Source organism: Fringilla coelebs (assembly GCF_963513975.1).
Source record: "Fringilla coelebs genome assembly, chromosome: 2".
In the NCBI taxonomy this organism is placed as follows: domain Eukaryota; kingdom Metazoa; phylum Chordata; class Aves; order Passeriformes; family Fringillidae; genus Fringilla; species Fringilla coelebs.
In genome coordinates this window covers 87,000,572-87,024,300 of record NC_140029.1, presented here as the reverse complement: position 1 = coordinate 87,024,300, position 23,729 = coordinate 87,000,572, and the positions used below count along the sequence as shown (strand labels likewise).

General features: G+C 43.9%; 1 protein-coding gene across 1 annotated transcript in view; it reads left to right on the top strand.

Annotated features, from left to right (window-relative positions):
* Positions 1 to 3,958: 3,958 nt before the first annotated feature.
* The window catches only part of LOC311166851 (alpha-2-macroglobulin-like), a gene marked incomplete at its 5' end in the record, with an annotated part of 35,289 nt that continues 15,518 nt past the window's right edge, over positions 3,959 to 23,729 (top strand). Inside the window, 19 exons of the mRNA XM_084227046.1 lie at positions 3,959 to 4,200; positions 8,249 to 8,432; positions 9,132 to 9,288; positions 9,845 to 9,897; positions 10,590 to 10,610; positions 11,711 to 11,879; positions 13,732 to 13,816; positions 14,522 to 14,645; positions 15,368 to 15,482; positions 15,570 to 15,679; positions 16,073 to 16,234; positions 16,501 to 16,728; positions 18,129 to 18,192; positions 19,424 to 19,566; positions 19,907 to 20,056; positions 20,268 to 20,438; positions 21,159 to 21,258; positions 22,635 to 22,761; positions 23,039 to 23,267. Of these exons, the coding sequence (XP_084083172.1) occupies positions 3,959 to 4,200; positions 8,249 to 8,432; positions 9,132 to 9,288; positions 9,845 to 9,897; positions 10,590 to 10,610; positions 11,711 to 11,879; positions 13,732 to 13,816; positions 14,522 to 14,645; positions 15,368 to 15,482; positions 15,570 to 15,679; positions 16,073 to 16,234; positions 16,501 to 16,728; positions 18,129 to 18,192; positions 19,424 to 19,566; positions 19,907 to 20,056; positions 20,268 to 20,438; positions 21,159 to 21,258; positions 22,635 to 22,761; positions 23,039 to 23,267 (2,634 nt within the window). The remainder of the gene's footprint in view (positions 4,201 to 8,248; positions 8,433 to 9,131; positions 9,289 to 9,844; positions 9,898 to 10,589; positions 10,611 to 11,710; positions 11,880 to 13,731; positions 13,817 to 14,521; positions 14,646 to 15,367; positions 15,483 to 15,569; positions 15,680 to 16,072; positions 16,235 to 16,500; positions 16,729 to 18,128; positions 18,193 to 19,423; positions 19,567 to 19,906; positions 20,057 to 20,267; positions 20,439 to 21,158; positions 21,259 to 22,634; positions 22,762 to 23,038; positions 23,268 to 23,729) is intronic.

The following is a 23,729-nucleotide window of genomic DNA, read 5'->3' as shown; positions in this document are numbered from 1 at the left end:
CAGAAATGTGTCAGAAGACCCTTCAGCCAACAAATGACAACGCCAAATTGCCCTGAAGAAACAACTCAGCCTTGTTCTCTGGTTATTTCTTTGTTGAGCTCGTTTGTACCTGGTGGACAATTAGGGAGGAAGGGCTTTGTCTGCACTGAAGTGACCCCCACCATCTGATTGATCAGCCAGGTGGCACAGAAGTGTGGCCATATCTCTGGCTGTGAACTGTCAGAGAAGGGCTTTCTGAGGAACATCACTCATACATTTGAATTTTTTTATTCAGAGCAACAATGAAAAGTTTCCTCAAGGATTTTTCAAGTGGAAAAGCCACACATTGTAAACTAATCCTATAGCTCACAGCAAGAGAAAGCTTCTTTCTGATTGACCTCGTAGAGGGTCACCTTTTGAGGGCCAAGAAAATCCTAAAAGCAAGGCATTACATTGAATACAGGACCCAACAGCCTCCTTCAAGGAAATGTCTCACCTTCCCCTTTCTGACAGTCCTGCAGCCCAGCACACTGATCTCCTTTCTGGCACACCAATATTCCTGCTGGGCAAACCAGGATCTCCCTTAAGAGCAAGATTTCAGCAGGGCTTCTGGACCCCATGTTGTCACACTGTGTGCATATAACCCATCAGCTGGGAGGTTTGAAAAGTTCTGGTTGAGAGGGAAGAGTGGGCACACATGAACAAGGCAGTCAGAGGTGAAGGGAATAAAAATCACCCCTGGCTATGACAGCACTCTGTGCACGCTGCTGAAGTGCTAACCTCACACATTTTTTCAGCCTCCTACCCTTTGACTCACTGCCTGTGGGGAGGTTAAGGCTGGGTTATTACTGGAAGCAATTGCATAACTGTGCCAGATGTTTTCTACTTCACTTCTCTAGAAGTGATAAGCTCTAGGTCCTGCCAGTTCCCCTTGCTGTCCTCGCTGTCCAGGCAAGGTGTGTCCCCAAGGTGTGTGCCAAGGTAAAGCACATCTGGGAAGTCCTGTGCACTGGCTGTGGGATGCACAGCTGGCTCTCTCTTCAGAGCCCATGGCTGCTTAGGAGAGGTCTTGTCCTGCTCCCAGGACAGGCTCTGATGCAGGACCCTGTGTTAAAAAGGCTCCTGGTAAATGGTGTGTTCTCCAGCTGTGTTACACTGTCATGGCTCACCCACCTTCCCCTGACTGAAATGTCAGCTCTGCCCTGCCTAACTGGAACAGAACAAAGCAGAGATGAGGGGGAAAGGATTAAATGTGACAATATCTGATTTCCTTGCTTCCTGCTCCACTAGGACTTTCTTGTTTGGTTTCCTACAGCATCCTGTATCTCAAAATCCTGGACCAACACACCAGCTGACCCCCCAGTCTGGGAAAAGCCTCATGTCTTGGGTATCAAACATCTGGCTCAGCTGAAGCACAGAGAGAACCCGATGTCTCACCCAGCAAGGCAGGAACCCAGCTAGGCACAAACAGTGTTGAACCTGACTTGAACATAACCTCAGGGCCACAGAAGAACCTTCATGAGATGCCTGTACCTAAGGACAGAGGTAGTCCAGACACTAACCTAACAGCCAAGGCTAAACAGAAGTCTAAATGTATTTAATATATCTTTTTATATGGTAAACTTTTATCTGAATTTTTATGACTCCAAAAAAGCACAGTTGATTATCCTGAGTGCTGGTCAGAGACACATTTGTAAATGTTTTGTCTTTTTCTACCCCCCCCCCCCCCCGTGCAAAATTCTGAGTAGTACAAAAGCATAAATTAAAAAAGCTTGTCATTTGTTACTGCATCAGGGATTATCTTCAATTCTCTGTAATATCCAAAAATATCTGGTAACATGCGAGCAGTTTCCTGTTTATACATTTTAAAACTATTAGAGATCATTCACTAGTTACCTTAGATGGATTTTATAATGGGGTTTCAACAATTTATCCTACTCTGTGTGTGCTGTGTACTGTAAGTATCAAACAGACACGCTGTGGATTTCTCATGCCTGAGGGTAAACAACCTTGTTTATAGCCTTTTTTACAGCATACAATATAAATTTCTTCTAAGGCAAGACCAAATTTATATATACTGTGGATGTTTGCTATAACATAGCTGAGAAAGACAGAAAACCTCTAAAAACCTTGTATATGGCTTACCCTACAGATGGCCACCTCACATCACACAAAATATGGTCACAGGACCATTTATAAAATTCAGCTACCAATCTGGTTTGCAATTTAATCTACAAAGTGCATTAAAATGAAAATAATTCATTGATGGTTTTGCCATGCCTGAATTTAGTCATTTGTTCATATGACACCTCAGAAATATGAGTTATATTTGACAGCCCAGCTGTCCACGTCTGGGAAAGGCAGTTCATCTGCTGTCAGGCCCTTCTCTCAGGTTAAATTATTCAACAAGCAACTAAAGTGGATAATCTTTATTCATTCTGACATTTCCAGTTTCATTTGAAGTTTAGCTGATGAAGCCATTTTATGGTATTTCATTTCATTGTGTATCTTCCTGTTCCTGCTTGGTACAACTTGTAAAATGTTCATATTGTCTGAGGTTTTTTAATAGATGACCTTCCCTTCGCAGTGGTCTGTGAAGCATTTTGTCTCCTGTACAATGAGAAACCCCTTTTTATGTCTTTGGGTGTTGCCATTATTCCTATTGATTTATCTAAGTACTTTTTCCTGTCATACTTTTTTTGTCATATGAAACAAATTGCTTTGGGTTTGTTTGCTTTTGCTTTTTCTCAGGCTGGGAAAACTAATATCATAATTTGGATTTCCTTTAAAATAACAATACCGATGTTTGTGGGGTTTTTTTCTTCTGTAGTTTTTTTTCTTCCTTTAGCTGAACAGCTAATCCAATTTGTTAACTGGAGCTGTTCATTTTACAGTGGGTTTTTTCTCACCTGTCACCACACAAAGCTGATGCAGGCATTAAGGAGAGACATTCCTTTGCTAGAGCTGCTGGCTTCCAACTGGAGTTCTTAGCTGAAAGTGCACGGACCACCTTAGGCACAACACCAGTGTCTTCAAGGAATGTTTCCACAGCTTTTCTTCTCACACATGCCTGTTCTTCAAAGCCAAAGGTCAAAGTTCACTTTATTGCTTGGCTTTGGCCTTGGGGGTCAAGCATTGTGCTACAGTCCTTGAGGAGACTGAACAGGATCATTTTAGAGGAACAAGTGTCTTTCTTGGGATTATTTACCTGTGGTGGCAGAGGTGCCAAAACTTTAAGACTTCTGGAGCAGACAAGGATTCCCATATACACTACTGCTGTGAAAGTAACAGAGAGTATTTGCACCCAACCACTGACACCTTTTCTTCCTGCAATTGCAGTCAACAACAAGCCACTCTGCTTTTGGACAGTTGGTGGTCACCTGCAAAGCTAAAAAATAGAAACTGAAAAGAAATCAGAGGAAAGTATACCAGAATTGGGTTAAGGTGATTAAAATGACACAGCTCAGTATCTTTATTTTCAAGGGAAAATGTGTTTTCTATGATGATCATAAACTTGGAGGTGTAGGACACATCAAATTTTTGTGCCAGGCAAAGCAGTGAGGACTGTAAGGCTCAGAAGAAACTTTGCAGAATGAGGCATGCTGTGACTGGAATTTATCAATATTCATGATGGCCCATATCAACTTATGAATTTCATCTTCTGTGTCAGTCATTCCAACTCAAAACAATATATTTTAAAGTGCTGATGAAGAGGAACTGTGAAGGAAATACTGTGGAAATTTAAATCAGATTGCTGTGATTGGATGCTGCCCACAGGGAATATTACCATGTGCTGAACACAGTTCACATCTCCAACACTGCAGATTTCTGATGGGTGAAGGAAAACAGAGTACGAATCATTCAAAGATCTCTAATATAAGCATTACCCAAATAAATACCCTTCCCCCACTTGCAGAGCCTCTGGCCAAATACTGTCCCTCTGTTCCAGCTCCTCCTTGCTGCCTCTCCCTGTTTCCGGATGGGCCCTGGCCCCCAGCCCTTATCTCCTCCAGCCCCCGGGCTGTTTGCAGAGAGCAGCTATAAAGAGGCTGACGGAGCGAGGAGTGGAGGGGAATTACAAGGTGCAGGAAAACAGCAGCACTGCTTGGCTCAGCACGACCTGCTCTGCACCATGGGGAAGGACAAGCTGCCCAGCAAACCAAACATCTTCCTCCTCCTCCTCTTCTTCCTTCCTGGAAATACTCCTCTCAACGCAGAACCGTAAGCTACACGTGCGGAGGGGGGAGGGAGGTCCAAATGCTCCCTTTTTCCTGCAGTTTTCTTCCACTAATAACCAAGCCCTGAGTTTCCTGCATAGTTTCCCTGACAGTTCTCCTCGCTCCCATCCTGTAATCCCCCGGCTGTCCAGCCCCGGGACCCCTCCTCACCACTATCTCTGCCAGTGGCCTCCTTCACCCACCCCCCAACTCTGCCCACATGCCCTCAGTCCTGCCCTGATAGTCCAAACCTGGATCCTCACAACATCTTTGCCCAAGTATGTTTCTCCCTAGAAACCGCTCAGGGCCTGGGATGTTGCGGGCATGATGCCGGGATCCAGGTGCTTACCTTTCCCGGAGTGTCCTTCTTCCAGTCACTGAGTTACTTCTCTCCATTCTCCTGTTGCTTTTCAAGCCAGTTTTTTCCCCTTTCTCCTGCCAGTTTGTTTCCCTTGGCAGCCTCAGATGTGCTTGTTCTCGGGAGGATCTGTGACCTAGATTCGCTTCCTCCGGCCCGGGGGCTGGTGCCAGCGCCCTCCCTGCACCCCCGCGCCCGGGCTGCGCAGCCCAGGAGCGCGGCTGCGCTTGGGCTCTGCCGGTGCCCCGGGAGAGGGGCAGCCCGGTATGGCACGGCCAGGCTGGAGTCCGGCATGCCCACCCCAGCCTTGCCCACCAGACAGGGTTGCTCTGAAGCCTCTTGTCTGGGTGGGAGCAGCCCCTCTCTTCATACCTTGGCTGGCGCTCCTCTTGCTGTGCCGACAGAGGCACGGCTCTCGCCAGCACGGCTCTCACCAGCACGGCCCTCTCCAGCGCGGGTCCCGTAGTGCTTGCTGCACAGATTTCATGCCCACGAGCACTGCCACAGCTCTGGCAGAAGGTGCAGCACTGCTGCTGCCACTTGCTGTGTGGTCAGAGGTAAAGTTGTAACCGGGTCCGCCTGAAGGACCTTTGACTCGTGCTGTACCATCAATCCCCTAATTTGCTTGCCTTTTTTGGGTGCTTCTGGCGTGGATCAGCCAAGCGAGTCTGCTCTGGGGTCAGGCAGAGCTCTCTGGTCACTCTGCAGTAATCTGATGTAACTAAGTAATTAAGTAATCTTAATTCATTCTTGCCCAACATCGGGGGGAAAGGGAATGAAAATACTGCTCAGACCTGTGGGCAACATAGAATCATAGAATGGTCTGGGCTGGAAGGGACCTTAAAGATCACTGAGTTGCAAACCCCCTGCCGTGGACAGGGACACCTTTCTCTAGACCAGGTTGCTCAGAGCTCCATTCAATCTGGCTTTAAGCATCTCAAGATGGGGTACCCACAGCTTGGTTTGGCAATCTGTGCCAGCGCCTCACCAGCCTCACAGTGAAGAAATTTTCTCCCTAGTATCTAATCCAAACCTACTCTCTTTCAGTTTGAATCCATTCCCCTTTTTCCTGTCCCTTGGCAACAGTCTCTCTCCATCTTTCTTGTAGGCTGCTCTTTGTCCCTTAACTGAGCCCAGTTCTGGGAGGGAAGAACAAAGAAAGGCTGAGAGGTGGGAGAGAGAGGGGTGTTGTTGGGGTCCCCTGAAGGAAGACAGGAGCCCAGTAGGGAAGCAGTTCTGAGCAGTGAATTGCTAGGTAGCATAAAGCTAGTGGTTTTGCTGTGGGTGCAGGATAGATCAGACGCTGTATACAACACAGAAGGGAAGCAAGCCTGGAACTGAAGACAAAAACTAAACTTCCAAGCAAGACTTGCTTACTGTGCCCTATGCAAATAGGGGTATCACTTATTTGGGCAGAAATAGCTGCTGCTGTTTCTGTTTCAGAGGTGACCAGCTGGACAGGGGACGCAATTAAGGCTCAGATTGCGTATTACAAAAAAACATATTCATCGAGTCAGTGCAGCACTGGAACAGGTGACCCTGCTAGGTGGTAGAAACTCCATCTATGGTGTCCTTTGCAAAAGTCCTGTTCCAGGAGGGAAGGTGGGCTTGAGATACCCAGAGGTCCTTTGTAACCCAAACGTCTATGATTTTGGAAGAAGGCAACCAAAGGTATTGTTCTCCTACTCTGGTTGTGCATGTAGGCTGTTTTACAGTGCAGTGGACATGCTTGGGAGTACTCTGCATTTGGTCATAAGAGTGAGGCCATAATGACACTTGAATTGGCAAGTATGGATTTGGGCTGATGAGGTTCCCTGCCTTCTTTGTCTGGGTGCTCGTTCTAGTAAGTAGCTGAGAGCCAATACACAGGCAGACATTATTCAACCTTAAGCTACAGTATTACCCTCTCTGTAGAGACAAACTCACCACTTTTGCCTCAGCCACCATTTCTAGGGTCTCCTATTCCTCCTTGATGTGTGCCTCTGTCAGAGTCACTGCCTCTTGTCAGAACAGCTCATTGCATGCTGAGGTCTCTTTTGTCAGCCCAGATGCTTTTTGTCCTGGAATGTGTATACATGGGTTTTGTGACCACAGTCGCTTAAAACACTCATGGTAATTTAATTCATCTGTCTCTTCTAAACAACTCATCCCAAAACACCTAAAGAGAGGTCTATAAACAGCATGGTTTATATCTTTGTTTCAAAGGCAGGGAAGCCAGCCTAAGGGGAAGTTCTGCAAGTTGGCCAAAATTTCAGCAGAACAGTGAACAGGAAGAGAAATGAGGCCAAATTCCCCACGAACTAGGTCATGCTGTCCTTTCTGTAGACTGGATGTTATTGTCACATTGCCAGTGCCACTGACAGGGGACAGGGGGAATGGCATTAGGGGAGGCAGCATGGGCTGAAGCCGTGGTAAGAAGGTTGTGGAAGAAAGGAAACACTGGAGAAAGCAGAGTCACAAGTTGTAACTCACTCTCTGGGAGGCCGGAGTTCCCTCGTTTCACAGCTTCTGCAGAAGCACTGGCTGAGCAGAATTGCCAGCAGGCTCCTCACTGCATTTCACCACAGTGCTGCTTCATGGTGACAGAAATGCAGGAGCTGCTGGGAACCCATGCCTCCACAATAGCTTTAGGACTCCCCAGAAAGCTTAGAGCCCAGGCAAAAATGTAGCTCTGTATGGATGCATCTGTATTTGTCCTCTATTCTTTTCCCAACAGTCTGTTTGTTACTCATTACTGATTGAGAATTTTCCAAGGCTGACCAACAATGGTCAAGCCTGAGTGGTAGGAGCTCACTTATTATATCCCCTTTAAGAACGGTTCATTTGCTATTTTTGCTACTCAGTTCTATCATACAAAAAATCTTTTCCACAAATACCTAAGTCAATTTTTAGAATTTTCTTATCCTGCACAATTATGAGAAAATTGTACTTCCGAGATCATTTAGGTATGTACTGAAGAACAGGGGTCTCAGCACAAACTCTGGAGGTTTTCACTGGTTCCTACTCCTTCTGTCCTGTCTTCCAACCAATTAATCCAGGGCAGAATTAATAAATTGATTTATTAGTAAAATGATCCCTTTTATTGAATGGCAGCTTAGCTTAAGGGTCCTCTGTGAGGGACCTTTCTCAAAAGCTTTTTGAAGATGCAAGTGCACTTGAGGTGCAATGAAACACTACACCCCAAAATCCTTTGTGTGCTCATCATAATTCGGTCCCAAACTGCAAGCACTCACATCTTTGCTCAGCATGTGCTGAAGGATTTGGAAACCTGGATAGGCAAAGACTGGAGGAGTCAGACAAGTGGGTGGGTTTTTCCCTGAACTGTTTTTAGCTAATGCCTTTGAGTATCAAAAGGAGATTGTGGGATATACAAAATTCAATTAACAGCCTGAAACCTTTCAAACCATCCTTACTCCCTGCTGTGAAGCCAAACAAAACATCCTTTGTAAAGCACTCTCCATTAGCATAGAAATTGTTCCTTCTACTGCAAGCATTTTCCTGCTTTTAGGCTAATTAGTTAGACCATTTAATATGTATAAACCCAAAATAAAATGAATGCTCATGTTATATGCACTGCAGTTCGCAGGGATGGCAATGGATTAGGCATGCTGATTTGTTAATTTCTCTTCACTTAATACTGTTGCCTTAAAACTGTTTCACAGTTCTGATCTTTCTTGCTTCCCTGCCTTCACAGGCAGTACATGGTGCTGGTGCCCTTTCTGATCCACACAAATTCTCAAGAGAAAGTCTGCGTTCAGCTGACCCACCTGAATGAGTCTGTGACGCTGAGTGCCACACTCGAGTACCTAGGGGAGAACAGGAGCTTGATTGATGACGTGGTGTCAGAGAAAGACCTGTTCACCTGCATCCCTTTCTCTGTGAGTATCTCATCCTCGTGGGATGGTCTCTTGTGTTTATTGACGTGGCATTGTAGATCCAAACAGTCCAGAAATGAGAAATAAGACACACTGCAATCAGAGACCCCTAAGCTAAGTTGAACAAAAGAATTTACTCCATGTTGATAACTGACTGTGGTAGTCTTACAAGGACTCATTTCCCCCCATTATCAAATTCTGTGTCCCACATGATACTTCTCTGCATGCATGTGTTAAGAGAAGTATTTTGGAACTTTGACTGACAGAATGTGCCCCATGTTTGTTTGATATGCGTAAGCCTGAGACGAAAAATATCAGTGAGGAGTTAAAGCTGGAGAAGCTGGGGAGGTGTTAAAGACAGTTGAGGTCCATGAAATCATATGGCTGCTTCTGGAGCTTATTCCCAGTTTTTTACTGCAGAAGGCTGGTTGGTGAGTAATGTAAGCAACAGGTTCCATACCCTAATTAATGAATCTGGGTTAATTTTCTTTTTGATAAATCGTGTGACAGAATAAGATCGAGTTCAGTATTTGTCTAAGAAAAGTACATAAATGAAGGAAGGCAATAGTTTTTTTCTTGCTCCCTGCACTGAGCCTTTTTTGTCCCCTTAGGGAACTTTCTGACCCAGCTAGCACTTCTTCCTTCAACGCTCAGTGCAGTGGGGTGAATCAGTAAAGCAGTTATCCTCTTCATTCTCCTTAGCTCCCAAAATCCAACAGCACATCAGTGGCGTTTCTCACTGTGACAGTGACAGGGGACACGCTGCAGTTCAAGAGCCGCAAGTCAGTGCTGGTCAAGAATTCCGAAAGCTTGGTCTTCGTCCAGACAGACAAACCCATCTACAAGCCTGGACAGACAGGTACCGGGAATTGGGCTGGTATTGACTCTGACAGCAAAACATCTTAAGGGCTCCATTCTCCAGAGGTGCCATACTTGTATTGGAGTTCTCAGATTTCTTCACGGGGGGATCTAAAGTACTCGGTAAATCTTATTTCTGCCAGCTGAGGTCTAGTTCATGGCACTTTCATCATTCCTAATCTTCATTCTCCAGGCACAGCATCTCAGCCAGATGTAGGCACAGGCTCTGATTCATTCTACTCAAGCAGAGGCACAAAACTGGGATGACTGCAAAGCATAGTCTCCCTGGGCTGCACCAGAATCAACAAAGCAGGACAGCCACTCCCAAGAGATAATTCAATTCAGCCAAGACCTGATTATCCATCTTAATTTATCTGCCCCTCACTCTGCAAGAGAAAGAGCTTGAAGTAATTGTTTCTATGACTTAGAGATCTCAGTTCAGAGCCCGTTGATCCATGGAATGAATTTGAGTTATAAATTATCGAAACATTGTGATTTCCTGGTGATGGCCGCAAATTTAACTGTGGAATTTCCTTTTCTTCTGTTACACTCTTCAGTTCAGTTTCGGATCGTCTCTCTGGACAAAGACTTCTACCCGCTGAATGAGAAGGTAGAGCCTTAATTCCTTGTTGTTAGCCAGGAGATTTAATTCTTAAATTAACACCATTGCTGTCATCATCCAGAACCACTGAAGACAGCCTTTAAAGCATATGATACTCTCTCACACCATGCTTTTCCTGTTCTATATTCTGTCCTAGGACACATTTCACCTGTCTCTAATGGCTGAAAAAAAATCCCCCTTTTCAGAAGTATATGGATGTTAAAAACCAGATTTGCAAATCAATGTATGTGGCTAATAAGCATGTGGGCAGGGATCTCTTTACTGGAAAAATGTGTGGGACAAGTTTCCATGGGTAGTGACAGGTGTGCAGTTGTTTCTGGCAGTGGGTGTAATGCCACACTTAGAGAGCAGCATGACAAGAACTTGGTTTTATGCAACTGGTCAGGGGTGCAAGCCCACCTTTTGTTTTATTTGACAATCAGTTCCTTATGCAGAGAAGTTCATTGAAAACGTGTGCTTCACCACATCTTCATACAGTGGTAAGACAAAAGGTGAGGGCCCGAAAATATTATAGAAAAGATTCCCTAAGCCATCAGGAACCAAGGAAAAAGAGCAAATACAGAAAGGGACCCAGAGGACTTCTTAGAAGTTTGTTCTTCTGCCCTTCAGTCCAAATCTGGAAATTACTTCTGTGCAATTAATATTTCTAACATTGATTTTCTTTTGCTCTCTTCCCACAGTTTCCCTTAGTCTACATTCAGGTGAGTGGATAACCACTCAGGTGAGTGGATAAATTATTATTTGCAGAAGAATGTTCGCAGAGCAACCAGTCCCCAGCAGTGGTGTTTTCAGGCTGAGGGGCAAGGGAAAAATCACAGGCCTGTGACCTTTTCCCTTTGGTTAAAGGAAGGCTGAGGAGCTGGGCTTCAAAATAAGCTCCAATAATGATTCTTTGAGCTGTAGGAGAAAACTAATTAACCATTACAAGCCATGATGTGAACAGAACTACGCTTGGCTAGAGGTCATCAAAATGGGTTATTCCTCTTCCCAGTCACAACTGGGTCTCTGTCTGCCAAGTGTGGTTGAAATTAGAGACCAGTGTTAAATAAGCTATCAAAACCAAAGAAACAAAATTAGATAAGTAGACATCCCTTGTCCTCCAAGCATGTTCTTTTTGTCTGGCTTTTTTTTTTAATGGTTGAATTTCAGTGGCAGGCAAAAGTTAATAGGAAGGATGTTTCAATGATTCAAGCTCTCACTTTTTCAGATGAGAACCCAAAATTTACAATTATTATTTGGGATATCTTCTTTTGAAAAACTTGTGATGAGGGCTCATGGGCAGACCCTGAAATTAGTGTGCACAAAATTTACTTTGATTTACACAGTTAATTAGTCCTGTCAGTCCTTTCTCAGTCCCATAGATAAGTCAGGTGTCTGATTCCTCAGCAGATGGTGTACTGGTTCTTCAGCAGTCTTCATTCCAGCCAGGGGAAAACCAAAACTTTTGCATGCTGTATGGCCAGTCAAGGAAGCTGAAACTTCCCCCTTTTCTCCATGTGCTTCACTTACTTCTGATACCAGTTTTGTTCCCTTCTGTTACCCTGCCAGTCTGTCTTGCCTAGCTTCCTGGCCCCATCCTTTGCAGGTACAGCTGAGGGGGAGACAACACAAAAGTGTTTAAAAGCTTTCTTGCACGCAAGTTATGCAGAATTGGCAGGTAAGTACTTTCAGAACCTCACAGATTGTTAAATAATTACAGATAGGTATTTCCCAGCTGGGATATGCATGCACTGGGCACGGCACTGCTCTATCCCTAGTACCCTCCTGTACTGTCTTGTGACACTGTTACCCTCTCCTGCAGGATCCCCAGAGGAACCGTGTTTACCAATGGCAAGGGGTGGAACTAGAAACAGGCTTTACACAGCTCTCCTTCCCCCTCACCTCGGATCCCATCCAAGGCTTCTACAAAATAGTTGTGCAGAAGAGCTTCTCATCCCACGTGGAGCACTCCTTCAGTGTGGAGGAATTTGGTAAGGAGAGGAATCTGACAGTGCTGCCTTTTACTGTGACTGCTCAATTTGGTATTTCCTGGGAACAACATGGAACCTAACAGGCAGTGGGGTTCATACGGGCTGAGCCAGAAAGCACTATCAGAAGTCATTGCTGACTTTACAGCATCTCTGCAACCTGCCCAAGCTTGCATTTGCTCAAACTGCTCTGGGGAGCACAGGACATGCCAGAATTCCTGTGTATGGCTTGTGGCACCAATTTCAGCTGGCTTTGTCTCAGCTGATTCCAGTCCAGCAGCTTGTTGCAAGTAGGACTAGATATGAACATAAGAGATAACAATATTTTGGTGGCTCTATTTTGCTTCTCTCATCATCTGCATACGGTCTCTTTCTCTATTTGTAGTCCTCTCCATTTTTGCTCTTCCTTGTTTCTGTGAAAGCTTAGAAATGTTTGGTAGAAAACTTGTGATTGAAGAGCAACCCATGAATGTTACAAAAAGACTGCTAGGAAAGACTGAGTAAGGAGAAGTATGCTGCTGCAGGGAGTCTTTTAACTCTCAGTTCTCTAACAAAGCTTCTTGGGTGATCATAGATGTGTATTCTGGCCATAGGTGTGTATTCTGGCTGTAGTGCCCATTTGAGAAGGCTGATGGGCCAGTGCTTCACACCCCCAGGCTCTCCCCTGACTCTGCATGAGGACCAGCTATTTAATCCAGAAACAGCAGATCCATGGATCAGGACCTGCTGTTTCTGGAATATGCAGCCCATAGATTGCCATTGAAGTCCATGAGAGATGGCTTATTTGGCTTTGAGTCAGGCGTGGTAAATAATTTGACCACAAACTGGGCTATAGGCTTCAATCTGCCATCTCCTCCCACAAAGACCATTCTGAATGCCCCACAAAATCAAAGATGTTAAGTCCCGTTGTTAGCCTCCTCCTAAAGTGATTTTTCTTTCTTTTGTCCTTTAATCCTTTTCCTTATGAACCTTTCCTGTTGCTACTTCTCTTGCAGTCTTTTGAGGAAATGAGCCGTAGGGTTGAAACATTGAGCCTTGCCTCCCATTTTAGAGGCAAATTTGTGTCTAAAGTATATAATCCAGGGTTATTTTCCATTTCCTGGATGTGCACCCACTCTGCTGTTATTTCCTTGCACTGTGAAAAAAGCCCTCAGCTGCCCCACCTGGAAGCAGGACATTGCATGCTTCAGTCCAGTCCTGGGCATGAGGAGCTGGAGGTGTAGGGCTGCAGGATGCAATATGGGAAGAGGGATGTAACTTAATGCTCTGAAGCAAAATATGTACTTTACTTGTGCCCCTTTATATAGGGCTTTAGTGCTGCCTTTTCCACTTGAAAATATAGATCTGAGAGTCTGTGGATAGATTCACTTGAGCTCTGTGAGTATGCAGGATGACATCCCACAGAGCATCTTAGTGAGCCTGGGAGCAACTCTGCATCTCCAGAACAGTAAGCATGAGCCAAGAGAATTGATGATTTGGGGCATTTCAATGTGGTAAATTACAAAGGTGGTAAATGTGCTGCTCCAAGTCCCTCCTGCAATTTATGCATTGCGAAGACATCACAGAGGACCAGTGTGTCCTTGTGAATGGACACAGGTGAGGGATCTGCTCAGCTGTCTGGTGCCACATAAGTCTGTGCTGCCAATAAGGCAAGGTAAGGACTACCAACTTCCCGAATTGCCTTTGAACCCAAACAGTGGTGAAGCCTGAGAAAACCTATGGAAGGGGTAGAGATGTATACTGGAGACCACAGAGAGGTTCATATGAAGATGGTCCTGGCTCTGTGCTTGGGTTGCTGTGTAGTACACAGCTCCTATTCACTCTTCTCATACCAGACTTTCTCTCTTCCATCTAGTGCTGCCCAGGTTCGAGGTCCTGGTGAAGGTCCCAAAGATGATCACTATCAAGGACAACGAGTTTCAAGTGTCTGTCTGTGGTCTGTGAGTCACAGAGCTCCAGTAAATCTCTCTTGCTTATCCTTCACTCTTGGTCCTTTTTGCTGAGGACCAAAATAAATGCTTGGGGAGGGTTTTAAGACTTTTCCCAGTGAACCCTTATTTCATTCTGTCAGTCCTGAACATTCTGCTTGGCCTGAACAGTCAAAGTGAAGGGTCTTCCTTGTATTCCTTAAAAGATTGTGTCAAACAAATCTGCATCTTTCGCTTCCCAGTTTATTTCACATTTTCTCTTTCTGTCTTTACATTTCTTCAGTTAGAGCTTGTCTGCCAATGCTGAACCTTCAAATACTCCAAGATGCCAGATCAGACATCATTTAAATTGGTGATACTAACCCAGTGTTCTCATTTTTAACTCATAAATTGCACCTTCTGAGTACCTGCTTGTCTTTCCATTTCTTCATGGAACCCTGAGCAGTTTGTAATACACAAATGCTCCTGGCTGAAATAATTTTCTGAAGCCAACCTTTTTCTGCAGAGACATCCCACCTAGAACAGGATGAATGTATCTTCCATGGATGATGGAAGAATCTCGCTGTGGAAGCGATGGAAATCATTAAAATGTCAGATTAGTCATCCTTAAAGAAGTATTAGGAAATCATCCACAGAGGTCTTTAAGGAGATGTGTCTGAGTGTGACTGTGACTGATTGTCTTCCTATCTGATGCATTGTTTAACACACTGTGATTAGGTACACCTATGGGAAGCCTGTTCCTGGTTTGGTGAATGTCCAAGTATGCCGGAAATTTTCCCAGTCTGCTTCAAATTGTTATGGAAAAGAAACAGAATCTGTGTGTGAAGAATTCACCAGGAGGGTGAGTCCCAAGATCAAAACATAGTGGTTTTTCTGAAGGTTAACGGGCAGTGTTGTCTCAAGAAAGATCAAATATGTTGGGAGAGAGTAGGGCATCAGAGATAGCATTCTCTCTAGGGAAAAGCAAAGAATCTCAGAGGAAGGCATTCTTAACAGCAGGATCATTTAGCTGGAAACAGAAGTGATGATGAAAACCTGACCCCATCAAAACCAGTGACAAACCTCCAGCTGCCAGCCATGAGGTCTTTGCTATTGTTCCACAAACTGAGAAAATAATCTTTGAAGGAATTTTCTAACTGTGAGAGGGACTGAGTGTGAGCAAGGAACAAAGCTGAGGAGAAAACAAGAAGGCTGTATAGATAACAAGGAACAAAGATGAGGTGGTATTGTATATGGGTCAAATACAGGAGAAATACAAGATGAAGAGAGAAGACAATGGAAGAAACAGGAAGAAAAACAGAACTAAGGCAGGAGAGAATTAACAAGGAAACCAGTGTGACCCTTAGAAAACTGTGTGTCAGGTACCTCACAGAACACAGAAAATATGGGGATGAAACACTAGGAAACAGGCTGAACACAAGTTCTTGGAGACAGCCCTTGAAGAAATTCTGGAATTTCATGAACAGAAGTCAAGCATGTTGGGTCTGGGGTATCTATTCCCAATTCCTTAATGCACAAACTTTGTTCACAGAATTTCAATTTTCTCTCCAATCCCTCGCTTAGGCAGATGCTCATGGGTGTGTTTCTGGTATGGTGAGGACCAAGGTGTTCCAGCTCCTACGCAAGGGATATGAGATGAGCATTGAGGTACAAGGCAAAATCACAGAAGATGGCACAGGTACGTAGGACAGGAAGAAGGCAAAGTGATGGCAGTAACATGACTAGAAATTCAATAATAACCCCTCTCTACTGTGCTCTGCCTCAGGAATAGAGATGACTGGAACAGGCTCCTGTGGTATCACATCCACCATGAGCAAAATCCACTTTGACCTGTTGGACTATGTGTACAAACCAGGGATCCCACTCTTTGGGACGGTAGGGAACTTGTGAGACCCTGGGCAATGAGTGGCACAAGCACACAGTCCCACCAGATGGAGTCGGGGGTGTGGGTTACATGGTTCAAGAGGCAGGTGATGCATGGTAGAGGTCCCAAATGAAGCTGGCCAGGGGAGCTAAAACCACTTGGGAACTAAAGATCCTAATAGATCATTTCCATGGGCTGACTGGGTTGTTTTGCTGAGAATTTTCTCTGTTGTTCCCTCAGACAACTCAGGGAGTGCCTCACACATTTCCATATTCTTTTCCTTTGGTCTTCTCTATCAAGAAATATTCTGCCTGGCAAGGAGGAAAAGAGGGAAGAGGATGTATTACTTGTCAAATGCTTTTTGTTGCTAGTCTAAAACCTGAAGTTTGTTATTGCTTTGTTAGGTGAAGCTGGTCGATGGCACTGATGCTCCACTTGCCAATGAAACCATCACGATTACTGTGGGTGGAAACAAATACAAAGGCAATTACACTACAGATGAGCAGGGACAATCCTGGTTTTCCATAGACACTACCAGCTTCACAGAACTCTCCCTGGAAATCCGAGTGAGTGGCAGAGACAGGGGTAGACCTCTGTCTTTCTCTTCAACAGGGGAAATGTCTGTCCATGGATTATCAGTCTTTTTTGACAATTGGAATGGAAGGCAAGTTTCTTGGTGGGTCACCTCACTTCTCTGTGTCATCTCTGCATGTTATCCACAATCTCCTAAGCATAAAAAAATACAGAACATATCCAGAGTTTTTCTGTGGACTTTTATGTGACTTTATACCTGATTTTGTTTGTCTATGAACCTTTTATTCCTCCTTCTCAGGCAGATCATAGACCTGAACTGAACTGTTATGACAGTGACTGGATGACACCGTTCTACGAGCACACCTCGCGCAGAGTAACTCGCTCTTACTCCCTCAGTAAGAGCTTCCTCAAAATTGAGCCAAAGCCTGGGACACTAAGTTGTGGCTCCTCAGCAGAGGTCAAGGTGCACTATATCTTCACACCAGAGGCCATAGGGGAGCAGAAGAAAATTGTCATTTATTATTTGGTAAGACATATTTGGGGTTACTTTGATCTACAGCCAGAGAAAGTGCTGTGTGACCTCTAGCTCTGTTCCATATTGAGCAACCAGAGCACTGCTAGATGGCCAGCAATGATGGAGAGCATTTGAAATGGAAACCATGGCCTGCAACAGTGCAATCAATTAAATACACTTTGCTAATCTTTCTCTTTTCTCTGGCGTCTGTGTGCAGAATTTTGGGAGACCACAGTAATTGGAACAGACTGTAACGTGCTGGCATTAAGAACTATGAATTTGTTCATTTTGGGGATCAGAGAAGAGAAACTGTGACCAAATAATGACATGTCAGTCTCTCTTGGGAGAACAGGAAGATTCAAATGAATATCCAAATGTCTTTCTCCCTAAATTTGTTTTTCTGGTTACCCCATTTAATGACACTAGCAGAGAAAACGGGAATAGCTTTGGAGAACAATTAAAATATCACTAAAACAGACACTTCAGTTCTGGTGGACTGCACAGAACATCAGGGGACTTAGGCTGAGATTGGAAAAAGAAAATAGAAACCTATGTTAGAGACGTCTATGTGCTAATTTTCAAGACTTCTAACAATTAATGGAAGGACAGGATACCTGTTTATCCCAGTTGCCTGGGAAAATTGATTTTAAGTATGTGATACAGCGGGGAAACAAACAGTGAGAGAATTTCTGGTTTTACAGATGTGGATCCCCACATCTTGAAATTCAAATATGGTGTTATGGAATAAATATTCCATATCAAAAGTAACTGAATAAAAAGCATTTTTCACTGTGAAAAAGGATTCTTTTTCTAGAAATGAGGGAATTGCAGGAAGCATTTAGGCTATTGCTTACTACCTGACTTCAGGTACCTTGTTCAAGCTCGCATTCTTTGCAGCCTGTGGTCTTCTGTCCCAACTTTGTGCAGTTATAAAACTAATCCTGGTGAAATTTGTCTTCATACTGTTTCATGATGCAACTGAGAGAGCAATGAGGAGACTTTTTGACCTCCAGTCTAGTTCATATTGTTAGAAATGTGCAGATGACTCCCAGAGTTATGTGTGGTTAGAGGCAAAATGCATTTGAACCTGATCTATATATGTAATATGTAATATACATATCTACATATCTATCTATCTATCTATCTATCTATCTATCTATCTATCTATCTATCTATCTATCTATCTAATATGTAATATGAATAGATAGATAGATAGATAAAGCAACGGTATGTATGATCAATGTGGTCCTCCTAGGAGCAAATATTTCTGTCTCCAAAGACCCAGTAAATTCCAGCCTGGCACTTGTTTGGTATCTTCTTGGTGTTGCTCACACTCTTACAATTAACCCAGTGAACATTCCTTCTCCTTTCAACACTGCAAACAGTCACAGGAAGATTTCTCTGTTACACAGGTGATGGCCAAGGGACAAATCATATTAGCTGACACCCATGATCTGACTGTGAATTCTGGAGATGGTAAGCAGATCTATGGTTTTTTTGCATTTCTGATGGTAATTTGGGGCAGGGGGGATGTAGATAAATTACTTCAATTCAAACACTGAATTTAACATTTCATTCAAACTTTGCATGTAATGTTTGAATTTTTAAAATTTAGCCTTTTTATATGATGTGGCTTTGGTTAGTTTTGTTTCCTCCGAGTTCCAGCAGGTGTTATTTTTTTAATGAGAAAATGTTAGAAAATTCAAGCAAAAATAAGTATAATGTTTTGGCCATTTCATAAAACCAGCACTTTCTGATGGCCACTCCACCCTATTCTGATTGTGGATGCTTACCAGTGTTGTGAGACTCACATGTACAACAAGTAGGAAGAGTGTGCCTCCATTTCTTTGTCTCTCTCATTTCCCCTATTTATTTTTTTTTTGGTATCCTTCCTGCCTTGTCAGTATGCAAACACCTGCATACATATATTCTAATCAACACATTTAAATTTATTCACATAAACGTCCAAGGGTTGCACATTTCAGTACCAGAGACAGGCTGTGATGCACCTTTAAATGTCTTTTGAAAATGAGAAGAGGGAAACATTTGTAAGTCTGTGAGAAGGATTGCACTGCAGAGGGTATGAACAGATTATGGCAGTAAAAGACCTTGTGTGCTGTACAAAGCTCTGTATCCTCGCTAGGAGCAGTGACTGAGCTCCCCCTGGGCTGGTACCAAGGGATGTTCTGTCACCTTGTCTAGATTGTGACATAAAGCTCAGGCCCTGATAGAGTTTTCCAGCACAGAGGGGCATTTTCTACCATGATTGGAGCAATAGTTTGGTGTTCAGATAAGTGCTTGCTTAGCAGTAACCTTCCAAAGTTATTCTTTCAGCCACTCTGCAGCCTTGACTGCTGTCACCTTTTTGCAACGTTTTTTTGCCTCAACTATTTTTTTGTAGATCTTGGAGCCTGAGGGGAAAAAAATGGTTGGGGGAATCAAGAAATTATGTCACAATTAACTGGGGAGAATCTAGAAGGCAGGGAGAGGCCCTCCAAACTCATCTGTTTTGTAAATTTACAATTGGTCTTTGAATGCAGATGTCTTCAGCAGCAGCCATAAATTTCAGTCATGTGTCAGTTTGCCAGACCCTGATAACTAAAAATATTCATCAGGAGTGAACTTGACTTTTTTTATCTGGGGAGGGCAAATGCATATGCTGGAACCTCCAAAGGCATATTGAATAGCCTTTTGCTCTCTCTGCTAGCTTCCGGGACGTTTCGGCTGCGCTTCCCTGTCAGGGCAGCAATTGCTCCCGTGGCACAGATGCTCGTGTACACCACTTCACCCAGCGGGGAAGTCATCGCCAGTTCACAGGATTTCCAGGTGGAAATGTGCCTCCTCAATAAGGTGAGTACAAGCCATGGTTGATGCAAGCTGTGTTGGCCTTGTGGACAGTGGCTTGGTTTAGATTTCCAGAATGAAGGCAGAATTCACAATGGGTTCATGAAATGTTCTGACCAGATGCTGACTGAGGATTGGTGACCAGAATAAGCTACAAAGCTATGAAAATAAAACACGTGGAGCAAGACAGAAACGAAAAGAGATCCACTCATCTTTATTAATTACATTGATCAAAGATGAATATCCATTAGACACTAGCTGACCTCAGTTCACACAGCTAGAAGTGTCAGAATAATAACGTAACAGTTGGAAAAATGGTTACTCGAATGTCTTTTTGGATTTGCAGGTGAAATTGACTTTTGCACCCAAGGAAGGTCTTCCTGCTTCCAACACACACCTGCAACTCCACACGTCTCCAAGATCCCTGTGTGCCCTCCGTGCAGTGGACAAGAGTGTTCTCCTTATGAAGCCTGAAAATGAGCTTTCTCCTAGCTCTGTGAGTCTTGGCCACTTTTGGCAATGAGCAAGTACGAGAACCAAGCAAGCCCTCACTAATAGCACTGTAGACATGGGGCTATGTATTTTTACAGTTGCATTCCTTACACTTGCTTTCTAGAAGCTGGCATTTACCAGTGGGGTGCTAGGTTGTGTCTGTCCCTGTAAGAGTGGACCTGCTGCATTGTTCCCTGTTATTTGCATTTCCCCAGGTGTATAATCTTCTCCCACTAAAGGAAAGCCAGGGTTATAGCTTCAGGGAATACTACTTGGAAGAAGACAACGTCAATCCATGTGTAACACTTGACAATCTGTCATTAAATGGATTTCTCTACGTACCCATTTCTTCTGATGGCGAAGCGGATGCCTACGAAATTCTCAAAGTAAGCACCAGCCTTTCATTTTTCTCTTTTGTTCCCTTTTTGAATTCAGTCTCCTCTCTTCTTCTCACCTGCCCTGAAGGGCTTTTTAATAAAAAGATAAGGTCATTTGCTGTAAATTTGCTCATGTTTGTATGCAAGAAAATAGCCAGGCCCAGTTCCCACATCTACTTAGCCCACAAACAGTAACTGAGTGCTTCTCTAAACCATTAAAACTTTGAAAGGTCTCCTCATAGTACAGACAACTGCAAATGGGCTGGATAAGGAAACAGTCCTGAAACAGTCTAGTGGCATAATATTAGAAACTCCTCATTCACTCATGTTTTCTTTCTCTGGTTTAAATAGGCTTTTAATAAAGCATCAGTTAATTTGATAACCCACAAATCCATGGATACGTACCCAATGTGTCCCACACAAAGTTTTTGAGTACCCTCCCTCCAGTGCATTTTACACATGCCATTTTCATGCAGGCAGGTGTCCCCAAGGTAAGCCTGTGGCCTTACCTTTCCATCTGATGATACCAGGATTTAGCCTTAGTATGAGAATAACATGATAGAGACTCCACATCTGTGTCAAACCAGCCTATCTGGAATTTACATACAAGCCTTTGTTATTCTGATCAATACCAGACTTAGGTACATCCATTCTTGACATACTAAATAAAGTTTGTTTTCAAACCAATTTTTTGCATATTTTTTGTTCTTCTTTCTCTTTGTTTACTAGGAATTGGGCTTAAAAGTCTTCACTAGCAGCAAGATCCATAAGCCTGAACTCTGCGAGCATTACCCAGAACACATGATGGAAAGGAGTTACAGTGGTTCTAGTACCTTCTTGGTTTTACCTCTCACACAACCTCCTAAAATTTACCACCCTGCCTATTTCCTTCCCTCTCTGAATGTTTGAATATTAATCACACAGGCAGATCTGAGTTCAGATACGCTGACCTAACCCAGGATCCCTCCCTTCTGGACCCAGTCCTGAAATATGAAACTGATTCACCTCTGCCTGCCTCTTCCCAGGCAGCCAGATGTGCCTGGCCAGAGCTGTGTGTGCTTGGTGACCCATGCCACCCCTACAGCAGCAGAGGGCTTGTAGGCACTAAAGGAGCCTTTCAGCGCAAGCTAATGGGGATTTTTTCCTATCAGATCTGAGTCCAGCTATGAAAACCTAAAAAAGGAGCATCTGCTTCTAGGCAGCCACATTCTAGGAATAGCTAGAGGAACAACTAGGGAAAAAGGGGGCCAAGACAAATGAGAAAGTGGTACAATCCCATGGTTTGATATTTTACCACTGGTGGCTGAGAAATTTGGTTCTGTTCCCAGTTTCCCCATTTACATGACTATAAGGGGCTAGGTAGGTCATGTCATTTCTCTGCAGGTTGAGTGACTGTGAAGATAGAGAGAATGATGTTGCTTGTTTTTGCTTGCTTTCATAAACAGATCTGAGATTAGAAAGACTATATAAAAGACTCACCTATGTTGCTTCCAGTTACTGACTTTTATGGTGCAGTACCCCAGCTCCAATTAAACAATTGTAGCTTTTGGTCCAGTGACACCTTCTAGCCTCCTACTCATAAGGATCAGATCTTTGGTTTGGAAATAGAGGATTTGTCATCAGAGTATGGCTCAAGACAGCTGTCTGCTTTCAGAAGATGTAAGGTCTTCTAAGCCTGCTGGAAAAGCCTTTTGTAAGGCACAACACTATGCAACACTGTGAGATGGCCAGAGATGTTAAGATCCATTTTCAATTTTAAAAAATTCCTAGATGGAGGGCTAAGTGTGGCTTCTGTTTCCTGTCATGTATAAATGCAATCAGTTCTTCAGCCAGATTATTAAACTGTGTGCCACGGTAATATTTGGGGACAGTGAGCTTCAGATTTGATTCTGTATTGCTATAGAAATATGCCCTCATATCATCATGCATGGTTCTTTTGGCACTGAAGGGTTTGCTGGCAGTGGGGGAAGAATGCTCAACTCCATCCAATCTCTGTAAGAAGAGTAGCAACATTAAGTAAAATTAAATACTGAGATGGCAACAGAGAAATTTGTGTTTCCAGTGGCCAAGATGTCAAAGCTGTTCTTTTAATTTTAAAATTTGACCTAAGAGTAGAAACTACCTGGAGGGAAGGTAGTTGTCCTGGTTTAGAATGGAGTTTGACACATCATTTCCTTTTTTCCTGTCCTTGAATAAATTTGCTAGTCTCTGCAATGAATCTGCATGGAGAAGTGGGTTATGCCATGGCAGAAGATATGGTTGATGGCAATGCTATGGAGACTGTCCGGAAGTACTTCCCTGAGACATGGATCTGGGACATAGTTTCAGTGAAGTAAGTGTCCAAGAGAATCTAGAGTGTGGTCACTGGGCCAAAACCTTGGACTAGGTTAAAGCCTCGGTGGATGTATTGGTATTTCACTGAGAGAAGTATTTCTAGTAGACAAAGGGATTTTTTAAGGATATTAAGTATAGGATGCTTTAGAGGAACGTGCAAAAGCCAGTGCCTGTATCCCAGCTGGGCAGGGGTTTGCTGTCAGCAGATGTTGCTCAGTAGGAGAGTAGATGAACGCTGGAATACAACTGAAATCTTCTTCTCTGTCCCTGACCAGCTCTGAGGGAAAAGCCGATCTGGAAGTGACCATCCCTGACACCATCACGGAGTGGAAAGCCAACGCATTCTGCACTTCAGCAGACAGGGGCTTTGGCCTGTCCCCGACAGTGTCCCTCAGAGCCTTCCAGCCCTTCTTTGTGGAGCTCACCATGCCCTACTCTGTGGTGCGTGGGGAGTCCTTCACGCTGAAAGCCACCGTTCTCAACTACCTGCCTGCCTGCATCAGGGTAAGGGATGCTCACAGCACTGCTCAGCCTAACAGCCCTGGGGAGACTGCAGTGGGCCCTTTTTTACTGGGTGTTCCAAGCCAGATGACTGATCTGCAAATGTAATTTCATGTAGGTGTACATGTGTACAAGTCCTGGTTGTATTCAGTGAAGAGGGAATGTGTTTTCCTGTCAAAGTTTCGAAAGCTGCACTTGATTCAGAGCCTGAAGCGCTGCTACTGAGCGCCCCAGCCTTGTCATCACAAATTTATGTCACTGTTCTACAGAAATAGAGAACCTGGGTTCTTCACAGATCACAGAATCATGGCATGCCCAAATGGAAATTCCAGGTTCACCAGGGTGGATATTTATGTTCAGCCTTTAGTCTCATCTCACGAAACTTCACAGAAGATTTGCTGGAATATGCAGACTTCCTGTAAATTGTTGTGTCTGTCCCTAAAACACTGAGCAGAGCTATATAGC